At 30.9% G+C, this 22641-nt stretch overlaps 1 protein-coding gene across 2 annotated transcripts in view; it reads right to left on the bottom strand.

Annotated features, from left to right (window-relative positions):
• Positions 1–22641, bottom strand: part of qua (villin like protein quail) — a 200861-nt gene that overhangs the window by 44648 nt on the left and 133572 nt on the right. For both annotated transcript variants that reach the window (XM_075357331.1, XM_075357329.1), the window contains exons 2-4: positions 6783–6896; positions 2277–2390; positions 95–291 (exon numbers count right to left, since the gene is read on the bottom strand). In XM_075357331.1, coding sequence (XP_075213446.1) covers positions 95–291; positions 2277–2390; positions 6783–6884 — 413 coding nt within the window. In that variant the 5' untranslated portion in view covers positions 6885–6896. The remainder of the gene's footprint in view (positions 1–94; positions 292–2276; positions 2391–6782; positions 6897–22641) is intronic.

Below are 22641 nucleotides of genomic sequence, written 5' to 3'. Positions count from 1 at the left end.
ATCTGAACGTAAACTAGTCTCCAATGTGAAACTTGAAAGATTTTCTAATTTTATTTAAATACTATTAAAAATTAATTTAAACAAAATATTTTACCTTAAACCATTTTTAAAATATGATTTAAATCTTGGCGATTCACTTCCTTGAACTTCACGATGTTGTATAGGATTACCAGACAGATAATCATCAAGCTCAACAGTCTTATATGCAGCTATAGCAGATTCATCTTGACTAGTATCTGCTCCTAACCAAAAATGAATGTGCATCTCGAGCGGGCCTTTGACTTCCTGAAACTACAGAAATCAATATCTTCTTTTTTAACTTTTAATGATTTTTTAAAAATCTTTTGCAAGGTAACAAATATAAGTTGCTGTACTTATATACTACATAATTTTAGCTACAAAAGAAACTTAACTTAATTTTTTTTAATAGAGTTTTACAATTAATCACTTTTTACTTATACATCCTGGAATTGTCTGGGCGGTTGAAATCCAATCCAGTTTCCTCAGTGGTTAATAAGAACAGAGTTAAAAAAGAAAAAAGGTAAAGTAAAATAAGGTTTTTGTCATTAAATGCTTAATATACATCAGAAGATGTGTTCAAATCATCATTGTCTTTTTGTCTTATACATTTATGGTGGCATCTAACCACTGAATTTTCAATAGACAACTTCAAGACATTCAGATCATTTGACTTAGAATATTATGTCTTTGATAATTCCTTAGAATGAAAAATCACTTTTTAAAAATTTGATCAAGATGGTTAATTTGAAAAGCATAGTGAGGAGGTGTCTCATCTTCCTACTGAACACAGGGATCTGCAATGTTGAATACAGATTGTTTTTGCGATAATATATCAACATATGAACACTCTGTTACTATTCCATTGAAGAAATAAGGCCCCAACTTTTTTTTTGTGATTACACCAAAATATGAACTTCAGATACATTAATTTCCTTCACCATAATTACACAATGATTTTCATGAGATCAATAAACATGGTTAATAATGGTTTAATAGACTGTTCAATTTGAAGCATGCTTCATTAGATAATATCACTGAGTTAGAGAAATGAAGAACTGCATCATAACACATTATAAATTTCTCATGAAAGCTAATCCTAGTCAAAATCATCTTCATGAAGTGTATGAAGATGACAGGCAAAAACAATTCTTGGCACAAAGCAATTCTTTGGGAATCTTTTGCAAACTTATTCTTTGTATTTTCAGCTTAATGGAAGCCTTTCTAATTGACTTTTTTGGAGATTTCTTACTGTATAGCAGTAACCTTATTTTTTCTACCAACAATGAAGCATAAACCTTCTGGTTTTGTGTACTTAAATGTTTATTATTCTAAATACAAATATATAAAATTAAATGAACAACAACTGAATAATAATTATATCAGGTGATTACTACAAATTACAAAAAAAAATTAGCAAAATGTTCCTACCAGAATATCTATTTAATAAGAAGAGGAAGAAATTGAAGATTTCAGGTGACTTTACATTAAGAACTGAATCTGACAGAGCTTTTAAGTTAAAAAATAAAAACAAATAAGACAAAGGTTACAGCAATATGCTGTAGTAATAATGTTCTCCGTGAGAAATAATATTAAATAAGCTGTTTCCATTCACATTCAAAATGTATGAATCTGGAGAATTACTCTCAGATTTCAGTGAAAGCTTTACCCCTCTACTATATCAAAATAAGCAGGGAAAGATATAAATATGAAAACTATCACACTTTAGTTACTAACTTTTATCAAAATTTCATCCCAAATGGTTAACTGCTCTGAGGCATATTGTTCTTTATACCATGTCATCCCATTCTTTCATATTGCCAACTAAATTTTATAGCACCCATATCCTTTCAGATAATAATTTTACTCTTTCTTATACTTTCTTCTTTGTATCTTCTACTGACCCTTCTAGCAATGTTTTAATTGGCCCTTCTCCTCCTCTAAACTCTATGTTCTCTTATTCTCATTCACTCAATAATTATTAAAAAAATAATAATAATAATTTTTTTACTGTTATTATATTAATTATTATTATTATTATATTATTTATTATATTTCATTCAATACATGTGGTCTATATTCTTATTATTTCAAATTATGAAAAGGAAAATTTATTGAAGAATGAAATGAGAGGTAAATGTGCTGCTATATGACTTTTTCAAAACAAATTTATCTTTAGAAACACACACACACACACACACACACACACACACACACACACACTTTCTTTTCTTTTCTTTCCTCTAAAAATTATTTACCTTAATTTTCGGTCCAACATACTTTCCATATTCTGATGCAGCATAAATGATATATGAGTCACCCTCATAAAATGTTCCATATTGATCTTTAGGAACAGGTACAACATTCAGATTCTATGACAAAAAAAATAATTTTGGTATTAAAAAAATAATGTACTACAAGTTGTTACATTTATGAACAACTTTCTGTATCCAAAATTAATTTTACAATCTAAAACAATTGCTATTAACATGAATGATTTTTATAAAACATTTGTGTTATAATACTAATTTTTTCATTATTATTTGTAGTATGCCTATATATAATTGATTCTATAGTCTATATCTCAAATTATAGTTGTATGTGTGATAAGTTTTTGTAAAAAGCTTTGCTGATGTACTAAAATCATAAGTATCATACGTAAATTTGTAGTCTAAATTTAAATGTAATATATATATATATATATATATATATATATATATATATATATATATATATATATATATATATATATATATAGCAAGATGTTGCCCCTTTTATCAAAATTTATTTTATTTTTATACCTGTAGATAAAATTATAAGAGATTATATGATTGATATTTTTACCAAATACTTATAATGCTTGGTCATAAATTTCAAAAGAGATAACTTTTATAAAGTATCAAAAATTTAGAAAGCATGAAGTGGGTGTAATCTGAGGACTATAGGTGACACACTAAGTTGTTATGTTAAATACAATATTCAAGACGTGGTTTGCTGAAAACTATGTTTTGCATTTTATATGTAATGAGTGCCAAGTAGTGTTGAAGATCAAGTTAGTTGGCTGCAGTGTCTTGAAAAATAATGAAATGCACTATTTTTCACAGCTGTAATTCAGTATATTAAAAAATAGTTTGCTTGTTTTATATTTATTTATGAAATGGAAAATTTTTCTTAGAAGTACCAAAGAACTTTTAAAGGAATTTAAATTCCTAAAATGAATGAGACGGATGAAAAATGTTGCAAGAAAAAAAATTTAGATTAAACATAAATATACTGCAAATTACAGGGTGTCTGGGATAAAGCATCCAATAGTAATGGCCAATATTTAGAAAACTAGTCATCACAATCTCTTAAAAGTAGGCTTGATCTTAAATGTTAAAGTCAATTAGGCAGGCTAGTTATGAACTGCAAATTCCTAGTTCCACTGTTCATGACATTGTTCATAAGCGGTTCTATTTGCGAGCATACAAGTTACAACACCTTCATGACATTAAACCAAATGATAGCCCCCTATGACATATTTGCTGCAAAGATACTTGTACAGTGTAGAAAACAATTTTAATTATCTTGATACATTATTTAGTGATGAGGCAACCTTTCCATGCGTGAAACAGACCCAATTGTCGAATTTGGGGTACTGAAAACCCCCTTACAGTAATCAAAAATGAAAGGGACACACCAAAAGTCAATGTCTGGTTAAGATGGAACAAAAATCGCCATTTTTGGTCTGTTGTTTTTCATGGAGGCCACTGGTGATACGAAACATTTACCTTGACATACTGCTGCTGTTCCTTTCATTTCTATAGGGTTCAATTTCCAACAATATGGTGCTTCACCACACTTTCATCGAGAAAACATGTTACCTGTTCTTGAACAACACATTTTCTGGATGTTAGATCGAATGAGGAGGTCCAAATGCATGGCCATCTAGGTCATGCATGACATTTTAGGACATTTTTGCTTGGGGATTTATTAAAAGTTTTATGTACCATAGAAAATTTTGAGTATTTGGATGATTTAAGACAGAATTGTTGAAGCTGTCAAGAAAAATCTGGCAAGAGTTGAATTATCATTAAGATGTCTTTTTCTGCAAAAAAATATTTACAGAAGAACTTGATAAGGTACATGAACTTCAACTTGATGTGTGAACTTCAACTTTAAAACTTTGTGTGTTTAACAAAAATTATATCCTAACTGGTTCTTATGTCCTAACATAAGCTGTAACTTTTGGATACCTTCAGCCTGGGACCTTGTATATTATAACAATTAAATGGAATTAGTAAGAATGAATTTCATATCTGTTTACAAAAGATCATGTCAAACCTACTGAAATGATATGTATTTTTAAGGAAAAATGTTAAGTGAACATAGTTCATAAAACAAAAAAACAAAGATAGTTCCTTTTTTATCTTTCTATCATTATCTTAAAAAAAAAAAAACAAAAAACTTTTAATCTACAAAATATATTAGATTCAAATTTGATATAATCATTTTTTGTAATCTTTAAATAGTGCATTTAAAATAAAAATTAAAAAACTATCAAATTTTAAAAATAACTGCAATTTAAAATATTTAATGCAACATTTTTTGAATACTAGTTTTCAACATTTTTTTCTCAAAAATTAATCAGCTTGAGTAGACTTGTTTTACCACATACATGTATGCAAATAAGTTTTCATGCTGTTAATATATATAAAAAAAAAAAATAATTCAACAGTGTAAGCAGTTTTTACACCTTGGGAATTCTCTTAAAATATTTAGTTTAATTAATTTACTTGGATAATTCCATAACCTCTTAACTCAGGACAAGGATTTCCTTTAAAGGAAGTGTGAGCCTTTTTGTATGTGGTTATTTAATTATTTAAATTAGTGATAAAACTATTCTAATCTAAGTAAATATTTGAGTTTATCAATAAAAATCATTGATCAGTAATGTGTTACTTCCACCCAGAACAGGAATTATGGGCGGTGTGGAAGACTCACCATCCTTAAGAGCCCTACAAAGCTTTCCTTTGAGTAAGTTAGTTCATTCTTTGTTTTAACATTTTTTTGAGGGTTTCACTAACACAGTTTTTTTATTAATTTTATTGCACAAAACAGGAAATTGGCCTAATTACAATGAATACTATAATAATAATAACGGGTTGAAAAAACAGTTTGTTCATATTATATCATGATTCCTTTGAGAGAAATAGTAAAATAAGAAAAGAAAGACAAATGAATTAATAGTACACTATTATTGCAGAGTCTACCTCTCTGACACGTTGAGAGGAAATACACTGAAGCTGTTATCTTTTGATTATATAAAGTGACAATCACTTCATTAGATTTATTAGCAAATTAAATCTAGAGTTTTTAGAGATACTGAGAAGCTCTTCAGACTTCGCTTAAAACATCTCTGCCTCCTAATCATTTAATACAAAACTTTTAAAATGGTCTTTTACTTTGAATATACACATCAAATGTAGTGGTAACAAATGGTCTTATGAATATAATAAATGTTTTCATAAAAATAATTAACCTTACATACTGTAAAGTAGTATTTCTAAAAAGATGTACAAAAATTTATCCACTAACAATATATATGTATATTGTTATGTATAAAGAAGTTCAAAGAGGGAAAATTAAGAATGTAAACTGACAATAAATTTACAAAGAGAAAAATCCAGAAATAGCAAAGAGGAACAATGGAAAAAATTACTAGAATAGTATAGAAGTTATGGGTAGTAGACATTTAGAAACCATTATGCTTGAATGAACAAGGAGGATGGAGCAGCTGCAGTTTCATCAGTATAAGGCTTAAGCCCGAGAGAATAAATTCTGCAGAGGGCTGGTGAGTTAGGGAAAGTGGGTTTTTCCCTTTGAATGTTATGAGATAACATTCAAAGAGAACTTGTGATAACAGTTGAGTGTATGAGCTAAGAGTGCTTCATTAACACATTTAAATTTATGTATTAGTCTGACAGTGTTCTGTTCTGCGATGAAGTGCAAGAAGCTATTCGTTGAGTTCATTGTGAACAAGAGAATGTATCAATGTAGCTTTCTGTTCTCTTCTTATGGTGAGCAAACTAATGTTTGCTTTAAGGTATTTTTTTAAAGTGACTTCCACAGTTATTAAAATTTTAATAAGTTTAAATATCTATTAGATAAAATAATATCATATTTAATCATATTTCCTTTCTTCAAATTTTAAAATTTGGTCATCAAGTTTTACCATCTTCTTGCCATCAATAGTTTAGTTTCCATTCTTTGCTGCTTGCAAACCTTCAGATTACAAAGTATTACAAAGATTATATAAACCTTAGCTGCTTTACAAATCTTTGTACAGAAATGTATCTACTTCAGTTATTTCTACAGAATGAAATTTCAACATATATAATATTCCTTTTTTTTAACCACCTCTGTCCTCATAATTTCTTTACAGGTGTGCTTTAATGTTTATGATAGCAATTTTTCTAATGATTTTATTGTGTTGACAATTTTTATGAGCAACTGAAGAATTCTTCTAACATATGCTTAATATGATTTTTTTATTAGTTTCTATAATATTAAATCACAAAATGTTAAATTACTCAACAGTTCAGTAATAATACAGAGTATATGTTAAAAGATTCTTTTTCTAAAAGATGTTCCTACATAATTGAGTACTTAGAACCAAAAATCCTAAAAATTAATAAAATAAATTAACAGAATTATTCTGAGAATTATTGATGCTGTAATAAGAAAATAAAGAATAATTTATGTTTAAAATAAAAAAAAAGTACCTCTATTCTCCAAATAAGAAAAGCAGTTGAATTTTTTTTAACTGATTTGAATGCTGGATCTACAGGTGCTGTGATTGAATCTGTCATTTCTCGTTTTAGCATTCTTTTCAAATCCTGAAAAAGAAAAAGTATATAAGTATGTTCTATAAGAACTAGCAGTAATAATTTTGATGAATTTACAGAATTTACCTTTTTCTTTATTACATACTCAGTTGAATGTTAAATATTATTTAATATTAGTCTTAGTTCTTCTGAATTCTGTACAGAAGAAATATGCTGACATTTACAAGAAGGATATATTTCAGTTGGATTTACAAAGTTTTTTTTTTTTTTTTAAATGCAGATCTTATACTTACCAATAAAACTTTCAAAGAACTGATTTTGATGATTGTATTTTAATTGTAGAGGATCCCTTTGGTGGTCCCAGAATAAGAATTATAAGTTAGTGACAGAATTTATAGAACTTTTCTATATCAATGATTTGATATTTCACAATTAATAAAAAATTAGATTTACATATATGGTATTAGAGAGATTATTCTTAAAAAATTTGCTTTCCTTTTCTCTGACAAACAAAATACAAGCCACGAGTATTAGCGGTTTTAGGAATTTTTTATTTTGATTTAGTGTTGTATTTCACAAGGTACCGGAACCATGTAACCATGTATTTTAACCATTATAAGTTAAAATATGTGATGGATGGAATAAGGGATAATATATCTATTGTTTTGCAGATGATCCTGCCTCATCTTTGAGAGGACTACTGACAATGAGGCTATTCATAATGCTAGTGAAGGCCATACTGTAATGAAATTAAATACAGGAGCAGTAATTGTAACATTTCTTAATTGTAACAAAGCTAAAGCTATTTACTTTATAATACAATTTACCAATTACAAGAATAGGTAAAAATTCATGATTCCAAATGTAAAAATTTAATTTATTAATAGTTTAATTTTGGCTTGATGATTAAAATTTAATCTCTACATTAATAAACTGTGTATAAACTATGTATATGTGAAGTCTACTTTATTGTTAATTATACATGTATTAACAGATTATTGGATAGATAATTACCTACGGTAGGTAATACTATGTGAGGACCTAGGAGTTTACCTGGAGAGAGCTTCGATTCTGGTGAATGGGGTGAAAATGTGCAATGTAAGAATTTAGACAAAAGTATTCTCATAACTCTCAGACTCCAACTCCAATAAATGACCTAAACATGGTGCTGTTATTAAGCTGAACAACTCACGAGAAGGTTTAGGTATCCAGCCCCAGCAGGGAGGTGTCAGTGAGCAGATTATTTTGGTGGCTGTGGAGTCCTAGTGTTACAGTGTAACACTAACTTGATGGAGGTCAATACTCATCTCAGGAAGTAGCAAATTTGACTACTAAAGCAGAATATTCATATTATTTTTATGGTTAGTAAGATTACCTAAAGAAAGTAGCCCCTCCATCATGATCGGGTGCTGTAGGTAGATAACTTGCACAACTCTAAATTAAAATTATTAAAAGCAAAAATAAAGAGTGAACGAACTGGTCTGGAATTCAGGCTTAAATATGGAAATGAATCAAATCTAAAACTTTTTGAGACGTGGAATGTATGCGGTATACATGGGAAGGAGTGGGAGCCGTTGGATGAATTGAAATTTGAGGGTTGAGGGTTTAATAATATACAACAGCTGGTGGATGATGGATGAAAGCAGAGGAGCTGTTTGTTCTTCAACAACACCTACTGGGTAAAAGAGGATTCGAACATCTAAGACCCCCAGTTAACAAGTTTAAATCTTTTAATGGAGATGTTTTGGTTTGTTACATACTATCTCATACTAACATCTGACAGAACTGTTGTCTTTAATTGTCATTATAAAATTACCAGAGACTATTTATACATAATATTTCTTATTTGACCTTTTCTGCTCTATTTTAATCCAAGGATTCCTGTAAATAGATTTATTGTACAGATTTTTACTTTTAAAACATTTCTTATGGTTTTTCTTTTAAAATTCCCTAACTTCTTATAAAATGCCCTAATAAAATGCTAGGGAATTTATTGATATTAATAAATTGAAGAAAGATCTGCTTTTTATTTAAATTATATCTTAGTTAATAACAGAAATAATAGGGATATTATTCTTATGCAATAATATTTGTTAAATTTATATTATAATATAAAAGATGCTTTTTACATATTTATAGTGTCTACACATCATATTAATGGTTTTAATCTATTTATATAAAACAAATTAAGTAAGTTGAATTGAACAATTTTAATAGTTATTTGAAAATTTATATTAGATTTTAATAGTACTTAACTTTAAGTTGAAATTTAATGAAGAATTAAAAATACTGCATTTTATCTTTAATGCATATTTCATGTGTTTTGATTGTATTTGCTAAATTGTCTTAACCAACACAAGTCATTGACTTTTAATACTCTGATGGGGGGGGGGGGGGGTCTACTAAGTATACTTTTTTACATATTCATTGTATGTTAACAAATAAATATTTTTGAAGATAATTTTAATTTTGGCCTCATTATTGTCAACATACACTGTGCTTCCATCATTGGATTATTTAGCAAAACAATACAAAGGCAGAAACCATCACAGTTGTAAAAGTTAGGATAAAAAGTATTCGGCAATCCTACATTCTCACATTCCAGACATTCTTACTTCAGGGTATGCAGCTGAATCTCACAATTTCTCTGCAACCGTATCATATTTTCTTTATCAGGTAGAGGTTTTGTGCCTTTGCTTTTCTTTTGCATCTTTTTTTTATCACATGGGCAACTAAATTTTTTATAAGTTTCCATATTTTAAATAAAAATAAATAATATAAAATAAATTAATATATTAGTTTTATAATAATGACTACTATTTTTTCATTTATTTATTTAATCCTTTTTTTAAATATTTTATTTCTGCAGTGTTTACCTATTAATAATTGTTAAAAAAACAGTAGCCATCTGGTTTTAGATTTTAATAAAATTTTTTTTTAAGTGGTATTTTAGCTCACGTTTTTTAATAAATATTTTTGCCTGTCTATTTCTTCCACTAAATGTAATAATTATTAGTAATAAATAATAATAGTAAATTAAAAATTATCAGCTTGCATTATGGTGTACTGCCAGTTTAACTGTCGCAATAACTCAATTGTTTGTCAATGGGTTTTTTACATTTACATTATCACATTTTGTTCAAAATAAAATGCTTAATAAAGTTTGTAATAAGTAAAAATTTGATCAACAAATAATTACAAAGACACTGAGGATTAAAAAATTACGATTGCCACCATTTCGAAATTTTTGAAGGTGACCTTTTTAAATTTTTTTATTTTGTGGAATACACTACCAACTTTTAATTAAAGTTACCCGTTCCTAAGAAATAATTTTTTTGTTGAAAATCACAAATTGGCGTCCAGAAGGAAAACAAAGCAAAATAGGGCTTACCTAGATCTGAGAACTTTTTTGATCATTGAGGTGTCCTAATCAGTATCTGAAATTCTTTCGGGGAATACGTCCCTGAACACTCTGTATACATATTTTTTATTATTAGTGTTTTGTGAATGATTATTATAGAGTTAAATAGTCTGATGCCACCACATAAACTAATTTTGTGGGGAAAAAGTAGTTTGGAAACTGAGGTTGAATAATTCATACAAACTTATAACCGGCATTCTAATGAGAGACTTAGCTCACATTCATAAGTATCACATTCATAAGTATAGTAGTAGTATCCATTGTTTTTTTGCATTCCCTTTGTTACTTTTACTAAGAAAATCCCACTTCCTTTTAAGTTTCATGGAATTTTTTTTCTTCATTTAGACGATTCTTTTTACAAATGAAAAATTACTTTGTCTTTTAATGAATTATAGAATAAATTTAATCAAATTTCAGGTTATAATCATACAGTTTAATTATATTTATCGATGAAATATTAATACAAGCTATCACAGTCCGCCTTTATTTTTCTTGTTTAGCCTCCGGTAATTACCATTCAGATAATACTTCAGCGGATGAATGGGGATGATATGTATGAGTGTGAATGAAGTGTAGTCTTCTACAATTAGTTCGACCACTCCTGAAATGTGTGGTTAATTGAAACCCAACCGCCGAAGAACACCGGTATCCACGATCTAGTATTCAAATCCGTGTAAAAATAACTGACTCTACTAGGACTTGAACGCTGGAACTTCTCGACTTCCAAGTCAGCTGATTCGGGAAACGCGTTCACCAATAGACCACAACCCGGTGGGATCACAATTTGCCTATTTCAACTAATTTTACATTAAATTTAAAATGGACTTGTAGAAAACATTGGCTATGTTTTGTTAGTTATGTAGGAAAGAAAACTTAAATTAAAAAATAAACTTTCACTCAGATACGACAGTACCTAAAGATTCCTTTACAATAAATTACAAACAAACCTTTGATACGATTTATGTAAAATTTTATCTCTGTTTTTGTACTATTAAGAATCTAATAAACTAGGCGTAATATTTTTAAATGATAAAAGATAACACATTTAATATTGCACAATAAGCTACTTGAAATTTAAATAAAAGTTTTTTTTATTAAATGAAGTGTTTAATTACAGTGAAAGGCTTTTTTTAATCAGATTAATTTATGATTAATTTGAAATATTTCTATCGCGATTAAGTGATTATTTATCCTGAAGCTAAACAAAACAATGTTGTCGTCAATCACGGACAATTTACTTTCTGTAACGTCAGAAATTACCACCACTATTTTTATGTGATTATTTTAAAGTTTAATCGATCGAATATTCTATTTTAAAATATCATTTAATTGTTGTAAAATAATGGAATGAGTTTACTGTTTATAAAAATCTTTTGATTGGCGTGACGAAAAGTTTTATTTTAAATCTTTTTAAAATATTAAAAATTGACTTAAAATTATGCTTCCAAAAGATCTTTTTGAATGTACGTCCTTCGTCAATGATGTTACTGGAGGCACTTTTTTTACTGTTACCCGCCCCTGTACAGATCTAACTCAAGGTGGGAGGAAGTCTTTTTGGCTAATAAATAATAATTAAGAAAAATTTATTTATTTCATAATTCGATATATTTTTAAAATATTTTTTTCCGGCAAATAAGTATTTAAAAAAAAAAAAAAACAAAATCTATTAAACAAAGTGACAGATCAATATTTCAGCGAAAATGACTTCAATTTTCATTTTATGGGAAAAAAGTAATTCACATATAAAGCTCGAAAATTCTACGAGGTAAATAAAGAATACAAAATTTTGTAGTGTATGAAAGATGCCATGCCTGACGAGATTCAAACCCGGGATATTCCGGACAAAAGGAAAGGCTGAAACAGTGACACTCCACCACGGAATGGCGAACTCTGTGGCCACCCGTTACGGAGTAATTTGATTTAAGAAGATTAATTAAAAATATATTTAATAATCTCCGTGTGGATGTTATAAGTACAACTGTTAAAAAATTAAGCACCTTCGAACTGATCAGAACCGATTCTTTTTCCAATATTTTTATGAATTTGAAAATGATTTTTAGGTGTAAATTTTTCGAGATTAAAATAAATTTATTCGTTAAAAATAAAATTTAACCATAGTGTGTCGTATTTTACAGCGTTATTTTTCGTGCATAACACCTTTTTGAGTCGCTGAGAAAATGAAAGATCTACGCTATCTTTTATTTTCATTATTTCATTTACGAAAACTGTTTTAGAGACACAGGCGATTTAATAGAAAATTTAGTACTAAGTTTTTTATAGCTCGACAGCTAGGTGTATATTAAAGGTGAAAGTATTGTAATCATCTCAAAAATGGGGTATTCGGTTTTACGTTTTATAGCCAACGACTTCATCTAGACAAAAAAAAAAACGTATGTATGTGCGTACGAGTATTTATGTACGTTATGTGTCACACTGCTTTTTGACATATCTCAGAATTGACCGAACCAATTTTCTTCAAATTTGGCTTAAATACTTCTATATATGGGGCACTGATCGTATTAATTTTTAAATTAGTTAAAGGGTTGGGGGCTATCGCAAAAAAAAACAATTTTGATTTTCTTCAGAGGTATTTCAGAGAAAATATTTCATTTTATTACCTACAATGCATATAAAGAAAATATATATATATTTTTTTCAAAGTAACCCTCACTTGTGTAAGGGTTTCATCTCCCTTTGGTTTAAATATTTTTTCGTAGCTATATGTATATACTGTATACATAATTAAAATTATGGGTTCTAAAAATTAAATAATAATAAATATCGCTGTGATTGAATTTTAGTAAAACATTATCAGGGGCAATAATAAAGGAAATAAATGAGGATGATCAGTTACTATATAACGATAATCCCACCAGAAGTTTTATAAACGGCAACCATCAAGGATCTTTCATTGTAAGACCAACAGTTTCGTCATCAAATTTAATGAGTACAGCTTCCAGTAACTCTCCTTCCTCTTATATAAAGCAGAGGCGGTGAGAACGTTGCTCTTGCATTTTGTTTGACAAACATTTGTGTATTAAACTGACACGATAAGCATGACTCTCTACACTTTCATTCTGTAAGAATCGATTGTTGTACGTTCTTATTTGTGAGAATCTACTACACATTCTTGTAGTTGAGTAGTGTCTGCTCTCTTATATGCTCTTGAGATCCCATTTTTCATGTGGGAATCCCGTCTAGCGGTCGGTTGAGCTACCACTAAGTTTACGTAACTTTATGTTTAATTTGTGTTGGCTGGTACCCACTTATTTGTTGTGAATACTTTTACTTTTTTGTAACTTTTTAGTATTATTTTTTGAAGTCGTTTTTATTCTTTTACATTTCTTTTGTATAAAATTACTCGTAATTTGATCTTCTGCTAACTAATATTACAGATAAGAAAAGGGATTATTTAATAACTACCTACACCACTATAACATAGTACAACTCTCTCGTATTGTAGTTTTGTTGATAGTAACAAAAACATTTACGGTTAAACCAAGTTGAAGTTTTAAGAATAAATTATTAACATAAAAAAATAATCCTTACGTCCTATTTACATTTATTTAATTTATTTTTAAGAATTCGGTTCAAAAACTCATTAAAATATCAATAGACAAGTATTAAATTGCCATCTTACATTACGGAATGATAGCAACTCTGCTTTCCCATCCGGAAGATTCTTTTGAGTTCAAATCCAGGTCAGACATAGCATTTTTGAAACGCAAAAAAAATTATTTCTCAACATAAAAAAAAGAACAGGTAGGTAAGCTGGATGTAAACTCGCAGTTGCCAGATAAAATAAGTAAATGTCTCTATTTGATAGCTTTAAAATAACGATTAAAAAAAAAAACGCAGTCTTATTTTACTACACCATTATTTTTTTATTCATTTCCGTAAATTAATTTAATTACTAAAAAAAATTCTTAAAACAAAAAAGTACTTAATTCAATTTGATCTTTATGTTTGTATGAAACGTAGAAAAAATAAATTCCAAAAATATAACCTGTTTATTTTCTCATAGTCTGCGATAAATCTGAGGCGTTTTATGAATGAATGAACGAACATGTTTTCAGTTATTCGCCGTTTTTAATCCTGAATTTTTTAATTAATCTCTCACGATTGAAATGTCTATTAACACCTAAGTCACTTTCACAAGCTGCGTAATCACTTACGAAATTATCAATTTCATATACAAGTCTGATTTGAATATTTTGCACTAGTGCACAAAATGTACAGTTATAACTTCCACAAAAGATAATAATTAGCTGGCACCACGTCTTGTATACAATATAATTATTGAAAAAAAAAAAACACAGTTTGGTGTGGATTATGATGTGTGGGACCATTGGACCATTTACCATTTGTCTTTCGAAAATGAGCAAGGAGATGCTATCACCTACGGATTCGTAATTTTTGTTTGAAAATTTGGAAAATTTTTATTTGAATGAGATATGGTTTAAGCACTCACTACGCAGCTGCTTAAAAAATACAGTTATTGCGTCAAAAGTTTGGCGATTCGATAATTTCACAAAATACTAATGTCAATTGGCCACCAAGATCGTATCTTTTGACTTTTTTCTTTGGGATTATATTAATTCACAAACTAACAACGATTGGTGCCTAGAAAGAAAATATTCGACGCGTTGCAAGTAGAATTCAAGCCGATTCGTTCGAAAGAGTCATGCACAAAACATTTTTGATAGACTTTGCTACTTCAAGCAAAGCCGTGGGGATCACATGAATGATACTACTATTTTTCGAGTATAAATGTTAAAAGCTTAAAAAAAATAATCGGTTGATATTTACTCATTCGTTTTATTTTACTGTAATTTTACTTTTTTAATGAGACAAATGACAACAGCTATTTAATAAAATAAACTTTCTGACGTTCGTCAGCATCTGACACATAAAATATCAGCTGTTCTCATTATTATTACCTTTTGTTTTTTTCAAAATGTCGGAACGAAACGTAAGGATAGCGGGAGAGTTTATTATCTCCCTACTAATCGCAGAACCTGGACGAATATCTCTTGCTGCTGTTTATCGGGCAGGTCATTTATTTAGTGGCGGTTATAGATTTTCGTTTTTTATTTATGGACGGAGTTATATGCGTTTCGTTTCTTTAGACCAGTAGAAAATAATTGACAGAGTCTGAGATCGTGGGAGACTAGGCGCATATGAACTTCGTTCTCCCGGGGTGATTCCCCTTCAGTTCTGAAGTCCTTTCGATGCTAGTGTTTTTCGGCCTAAAAGGAATACGCCTTCCGGGGGCCCTAATGTTTGGAAGAAGCAATGCGCTCCCCTTTCCGGAGGGAGTCGCATGTGACGGCTGGAGTCATAATTGTTAAGAATTAGGTAAAGAGGATTGTGGGTGGTGGTTGATTGGTGAGGTGAAGTTAGTAGTCTTCCTTCACTCGGGCTGTATTCGTTGCTACGTTTCTTGCTGGGCTCAGTAAGGCCGGAATTCCACTTCGTGTTGGTGGGCCGATTTTCATTCTTCTTTCTTCTGTTCTTCTATTTCCTGCCTTTCCGTAAACCGGCTATAAATAATTTACAAACCGTAAACTTTGAATAGTCCCGTGGACCGGAAAGAGCGGCCCCTCCTCTCTTCCGTCGGGTGGCTGCTGGGCTTTTCTTCTACCATCTCCGCTGTTCTTCGGCGATCTTCTTCTTCTTAGATTAGGAAATGGGATGGCTGGGCATCTTGTATCAAACATTTTTCGTTCGCGAGTGCTTGAAATTTCGTTTCTATTGAAACGTTCAGTATGGAAGAAGAAGAACAACAGCGTGCTGTGATATTTTTATTTTCTGGTTGTAACATCAGACCGAAATTCAATCTCGGATGTTAAAACAGTATGATTAAAAGTGAATTAACCGTGCAAAGTGGATTAAACAGTTTAAATCGGGCATAATAAGTATCACCGATTTTCATCGCAGTTGAAAACCAGTGGAAGTTTTCACTGACGCTTTACAAAGTCGCAATAATAATTTTATTCGCAAAGAAAAACGCATAAAAATTTGTGAAATTGATGAAATTTGTAGTGTTAAGTATTTGCACTGTTATCCATGATGAATTATATATCGCAAAATGTGTTGATGGTGGGTTCCAAAAGAGTCGTATTCAAAATTTATACAGACAGTCGAATTCATATTTATACGGAACTTAAACAGAATTAAGTTCCAGAATTAAATTAACAATGCTTATTTCGAAAAAAATAAAATAAATTATTGTTTGACTCTACCCTCTTTACAGGGAATGTGATAAAAACACATTTTGTTAGTATAAACTCACCGGGTCGATCTAATGATAAAATCATCGCCACTAATAACGTATTTAACAGATAATTTTCTTCGAAGGTTCTGAGGTTTAAATCCTAGTAAAGATAAGTCACCTTTATACAGATCTGAATACTAAACAGTGGATACCGGTGTACTTTGGTTAATAGGATACAATTAACCAAATCTCAGGAATGGTGGGCCTGACTTTGTACAAATATTTACCTAATTTACACGTCATCCTCATCTCATTAGGATCTGAGGTAGCTTTTTGTTAAAACGCTGAACATATTGCAATATACAAATCCATTTGCGCATACACATCAACAGAAAGGATCATACACATTTGGAACACGCAAAAAGATCCCAATATAAAACGTTATTCCTGTCCAGGATTCAAAATCGGAACTTTCGATTAAGACAAGATGCTTAACATACCTCCACAGAGGACAGATGTAAATAGGATTTTTTTTCATGTTTTACTTAAGCGTACAGTCGATTCAGTTAAAAAATAAAATTTATTTTTTTATTTTTCTTTAAACAGAAAATTTGTTAATGAAATGAGATTACATAGCTTAACAGTAAAAAGTAAGTTGAGAATAAAATAAGAATATCCTCGATGTTTTTTTAAAGTCATTATGGAGTGAGTCATTAAGCTTCAAACACAGGGAAAGATATAGAGTGACGGCATTACGTAGTTATATTCACGTTTGTAGCTGCTGCTGCAAATAGATCATTATATATAATGTTGCGTGACTAATTCACCGGTAACAGTTATAAAAATATTCATAATTTTATTTTTAGCATACTTTTAATTATAATGAAACTAATTAACAATAATATAACCTGTTCTCAGACGACTTGCTAAGATAAGAAGAAAGCCCGATAAAAATTATAGGCAAAAATCAATTTGTTATTCAAGTAAATTAATAACTCTTAATTATACTCCAAATATTATATTTTCAGTTTTAAATTATAAAATATTGGATAAAAAAAGATTTATAGCTCATAAACTCTACGTTGGAAAAAGATAAAAAAAAGAAGAATGAAGAAAAGAAAAATACACTCGAGGTCTATAAGAACCACAATGAGAATGGAAGGTGAAATTATCAGTACACTTACCAGTCGCTAATAATTCTCGAGGAGTTTGAAGAATAATTAGCCGATGGGTCGATAGATTCACTCGTTGCTCAAACTTCGAGGAAGATTGAAAAGAAACATTTTTACGAACCAGGCACAATGGCTTCTGACAAAGTCTCGTGACTTCTGGCCGAGAGTAAAAAAAGTGTTGGACTAGTGGATAAGTATTTATTGGATGTCACTCCTTTCATCTTTTAAGTTCCGCATTGTTTTGGCGCAGTGACAGTTTTTACTTAAAATATAAATTACGAAATCTATATTTATACGGTATTCAGAGAACTACATAAAAGGTTTAGTCAAACGTTAACTGGACTTTTGTCTTTACAGCTCGCGTACAAACATGATTGAATTGGCACGGAAGGATATTGACAGTGGAAACGTGGGGTGGAGGATTAGACGTTCCAGCCGCCTCTGCATTCCCATTTCTCTAATCAGTGACGTCATGTTAGACAAGTAGTTTCGCGAATTTTATCAATGAGAGCGTCAAGTCTTCGAAATTTTTATTAGACTGCTTGTGCTGTTCGGGGTTATGACAGTCTCACGTATCCGAGTCTACCACTGGGCCAGGATTTAAAAAGATGGTGTGAAGCTGTAGAGAATGAATCACAATAAGCGTTTATCGACAAGTATGACGGATGACAATATTCGATTGATCCATGATTGAATGAAGACGATCGGCATTTTGTGGTTGATGAAAACGCTTCGGTTGTGAATATCAGCCGTGGAAATACCCATACCATTATTATAAACTATCATGGGTTCCGCAAAATCTGTGTGAAGTGGGTTCAAAGATTTTTTAATCAAAATCAGAAACAGGCCTGATAATAAGTATACCACAGGTTCCTGAATCGATTTCGACGAGAGGGTAATAACTGCATCGAATAGTCAATTACATGTGATGAGACATGGATCCGTCACTATACTCCCCCGAATCCAAATCGTCGAGTATAGCGTGTAGTAGAATTGAAAGAGCTTGTCCTGTAAAGGCGAAAATTCGTCCTTCAACTGAAAAAATTCTCGTAAGTGGCTTTTGGCACAACAAAGGCGAATTGCTTGTCGATTTTTATTACGGACGTTGCATTGTAAGTGCTACGTACTATTGCCAGCTCTTGGACAAAGTAAAAGCCGTCTCTACATGAACAAAAGGCGCCGGGAACATAACATATGTGATTCTTCTTCACGAAACGCCAGGCCTCGCTCAGCCGTTAAAACTCTGAATAAAACTACATAAAATTTACTTTAGAACATCCCCAGTACATCCAAAATTTATCTCACGGCGGTTTTTTTTTGGTTGGGCCATTGAAGGAGGCACTGGAAGGGCGTCGGTTCCAGAGCGACAGCGAATTATAGTAGTTCGTGGACAATTTGTTCGTAACATGTCCTAAAACTTTTATCAAGAAGGAATTCACAAGCTTCTCATACGTTGGGAGAAATGAGTAAAACGGCAGGGAGACTGAAGAAAAGCAATAAAAATGTTTTGTATTTTTATTCAGTACAAATAAATGTTAAAAATAAAAGTCTGATTTATATTTAATTGATCTATTATTAATAAAATATTACTGATGTTATATAAAAACTGTAAAATAAAACTAATCTGGATTGGAACTGAGAATGTACAAGACTACACTTCATTTACACTCATACATATCATCCTCATTCATCCTCTTAAGTATTAGCTAAACGGTAGTTACCGGAGGCTAAACAGGAAAAAGAAAGTAATTCGTTGTCGTTAATCAGCTGATTTCGAAGTCGAGAGTTCTCAGGTTAAAATCCTAATAAAGGTAGCGTAGCTAATCCTAATAAAATTGCTTTTATTCGGATTTGTATACTACATCGTGGGATACCGGTGTTTGTTTGGTGGTTGGGTTTCAATTAACCATACGTTTCAAAAATGGTCGGCTTGGATTTTTTCTTTTTTTTTTTGTCTTCAGTCATTTGACTGGTTTGATGCAGCTCTCCAAGATTCCCTATCTAGTGCTTAGTCGTTTCATTTCTATGGATTTTTTCAAGACTACACATTTAACGGTACTGAAAGAAAATGCAAATTATGAATTTAACTAGTAGTATTTTATTTGTCAGATACAACAAAATTTCCGCTAATTAAGTTAAATTTCCGTTGCTTTTCAAGAGAAATTTACGTAACCCAGAAACATTATTGGCGAACATATAATTTACTTCCAGGCTTCGTTAATAGATAGTTTTAGTAGTTGTATATCAACAGAATACTAAATATCTATGTGTGTAAATATAATTTACAAAAATAAAAAAATTCAACTCATCAGGAGGTCCCGGGTTCGAATCTCGGTCAGGCACAGGATTTTTCATACGCTATAAAAATTCCATTTTGTAGCGTAATACAAAATACAAAATTATTTTCTCGATAACTTTTAAAATATTTGTCTTTTTATTTATTTATATTATTACATTTAATGTTAACATTATTCTGATTGATTTATAAACTGTCAGCTAGTTATTAATATTTATTTCTTAATGTATTAATAATTTGACAAGTTAATAGTCCGCACTACATCTTTGCCAATGAGTTTGAAACTTAGTAATAACAATACTTAATTGAGGATGGTCTTATTTTATTTTCCAATTACATTTCTATTAAAATCATTAAATTTATATATATTTTTTTTTAATGAAGAAAAATTAAAATACCATTACCATTTTTGATCACTTTAACAACGGTTTCCGGTTTCATTCAGACATATCTACTTTTTAAAATTAAATAAATTCGTACGTCGTTTTGATAAACTGAATAAGAAAAAATTGTGCATTAATTACAAGTATTATCATTAAACGGCGGGTAATAAAAATGGTATTTAAAAAATATATATATTTTTGATTATCTGCTACATTAAAAACTCCTGCTGCAGAGAGAAAATATGGGGAGATGGTTAACTATCATGTAATATACTCATGCCAACAAGAAAGCAAGGGAGCAACGAGCTACGTTCTCTTATTTCACAGGGGATAGCAGATGTGAGCCAGGAGATGGAGCTGCCCGGCGGATTGCTTCGATAAGTCGGAGCTTGTGTAGCAGTCCTTTTGCAACAACCCGAGACGAACACAGTTGTCATCGACCTGACGACCAGCACGTAGGATCTACGTGCAAAAGGCTGTCATCAGGTTCCCCCGGTTTCGGACCGGGTCAGGTCCTTGTAGACAGACCCGCCGTCGGGTTCCTCGCAGGCGAAGCAGTAGAGGTTACAGTGTTGTCAATCAGATCTATGTGGTCTTTATAGACTCCAAGGGGGGCGAGGAACTGGCCGTCAGGGAGGTACAGATGCAAATTTCCAAAATCCTTCGGATGAAAAAACGCTTTTGCGTTAACAAAAAAAAAAAAAAAACTATTATAATAAAAGTAACATTACAATTAGGATAAAATATAAAACACGAATAACTTAAAAATCAAAATTTATGGTTGGTTAACATTGGATTTTATGAAGTATACTGATATGTTTTAAAAGTAACAATATCTAGTCTGATACATTTTCATCATTGCCTAGGATGCGGCGAATGTTCTCGATAATTTAAATTTACGACTAAGGCCGCATAAAGTATGCAATACACAAGGATGTGGCGCACAGTCAAGTGGCAGTCGTATCGTGCGCATAGTGGTGAGTTTTCTGTTGACATCAGGTACCCGTGCGTAGCTCCAGTATGTCCTCATCGCAATCGGCAGTGGACCAGACCAGTTCCTCTCGTCGAATTTTTCTACATGAAGAGTGTTAAGGTAACACAGTATCTTTGATGTGTCGGAGTTTATTATCCACAGTAGCAGTCCAGTCGCTTTGCCGTCGTCTTCGAAGAGTATGCTTAATAGAATTAATAAAATCTATATTAGTAAAACGAGTAGTGAAAGACGGTTGGCGACTTGAGTCTTTAGCAGCGGAATCAGCACGTTCGTTACCCATAATCAGGAGATGTCGGACACGGCCGACGTCTCATGTCGGGAGTCCCAACCGACAAGATCGGGCTTTGTGTTCGTCTCGTCGTTGAATACCTGGCTTGATGTTCGGACAGGAAGTTCGCGGTTTATGTCGAGAGGCTGGGTACAAAGAAGCTCGACAAATCTAGAGTACCCGCCGTACAAGACGCTGCTAAGATTGCTATTATCAAGTCTAGCAGGAAGTCGACCGGGATTCGAACTTGGGACTTCCGGATGAAAAATGCCACAAAGTAAAATTAATTGTCATTTATCGTCTTGTTTGATATATTATGACTGGATTAACAGATTTTTTTATAAAATTTTGTAATTCTGAATTTGAATCGATGATGGCATTTAATTTTGGTTCCAAAAGTGTATAATAATTAATATAATTTTTTGTTTCTCGCACAATTTAATTTTTCACTTAATTTTCCTCCTAAGTAATCCTAAGTATCCTCTATCGAGGATAAAGCCCTCGGTATTCAAGAGATACATAATTTTCCCTGCGAAGTCGGGAAGTTTAAGCAACTCTTTCCCGTTATTTAAAAAAAAAATATTTTCAGGTAACCGAATTAAAAACTGACAGATACAAGCATAAACCTGTAAAGCCGAGATGACTGAACGATAAAAAAGGTAAGTTTTCTTTCACGATTTTTTTTTTAAGATAAAATTTAATGATGAACTGAAACTGTGTAGGTTAAGAAAGAATAAATTGGGGAATAACATAAGATCAACCTCGATTTTTTTCTGTAAAAACCAATTTACCGCTTCAAACCCGTCGGTAAATTTTTCTTCTGATGACTATTTATTTTTAAAACGTCACGTTTAGCGCTTATATTTTGATTACTTTCTTTAATAATTTAGCTTTATGTTATTAATATAAGTGAACTAGAAATCAAATTATTTTTTATCTATAAACCAGACAATATCATTAAATCACGGATAAAAAAAAAACATTAACGCAACCATTAGGGAATTATTATACTAATCTCCTCAATAACTGGTATTAAAATAATTAC

The sequence above is a fragment of the Lycorma delicatula genome, chromosome 2 (assembly GCF_047948215.1).
Source record: "Lycorma delicatula isolate Av1 chromosome 2, ASM4794821v1, whole genome shotgun sequence".
In the NCBI taxonomy this organism is placed as follows: Eukaryota; Metazoa; Arthropoda; class Insecta; order Hemiptera; family Fulgoridae; genus Lycorma; species Lycorma delicatula.
Note: the sequence above shows the minus strand (reverse complement) of the source record. Positions and strands in the feature narration are given on the sequence as shown.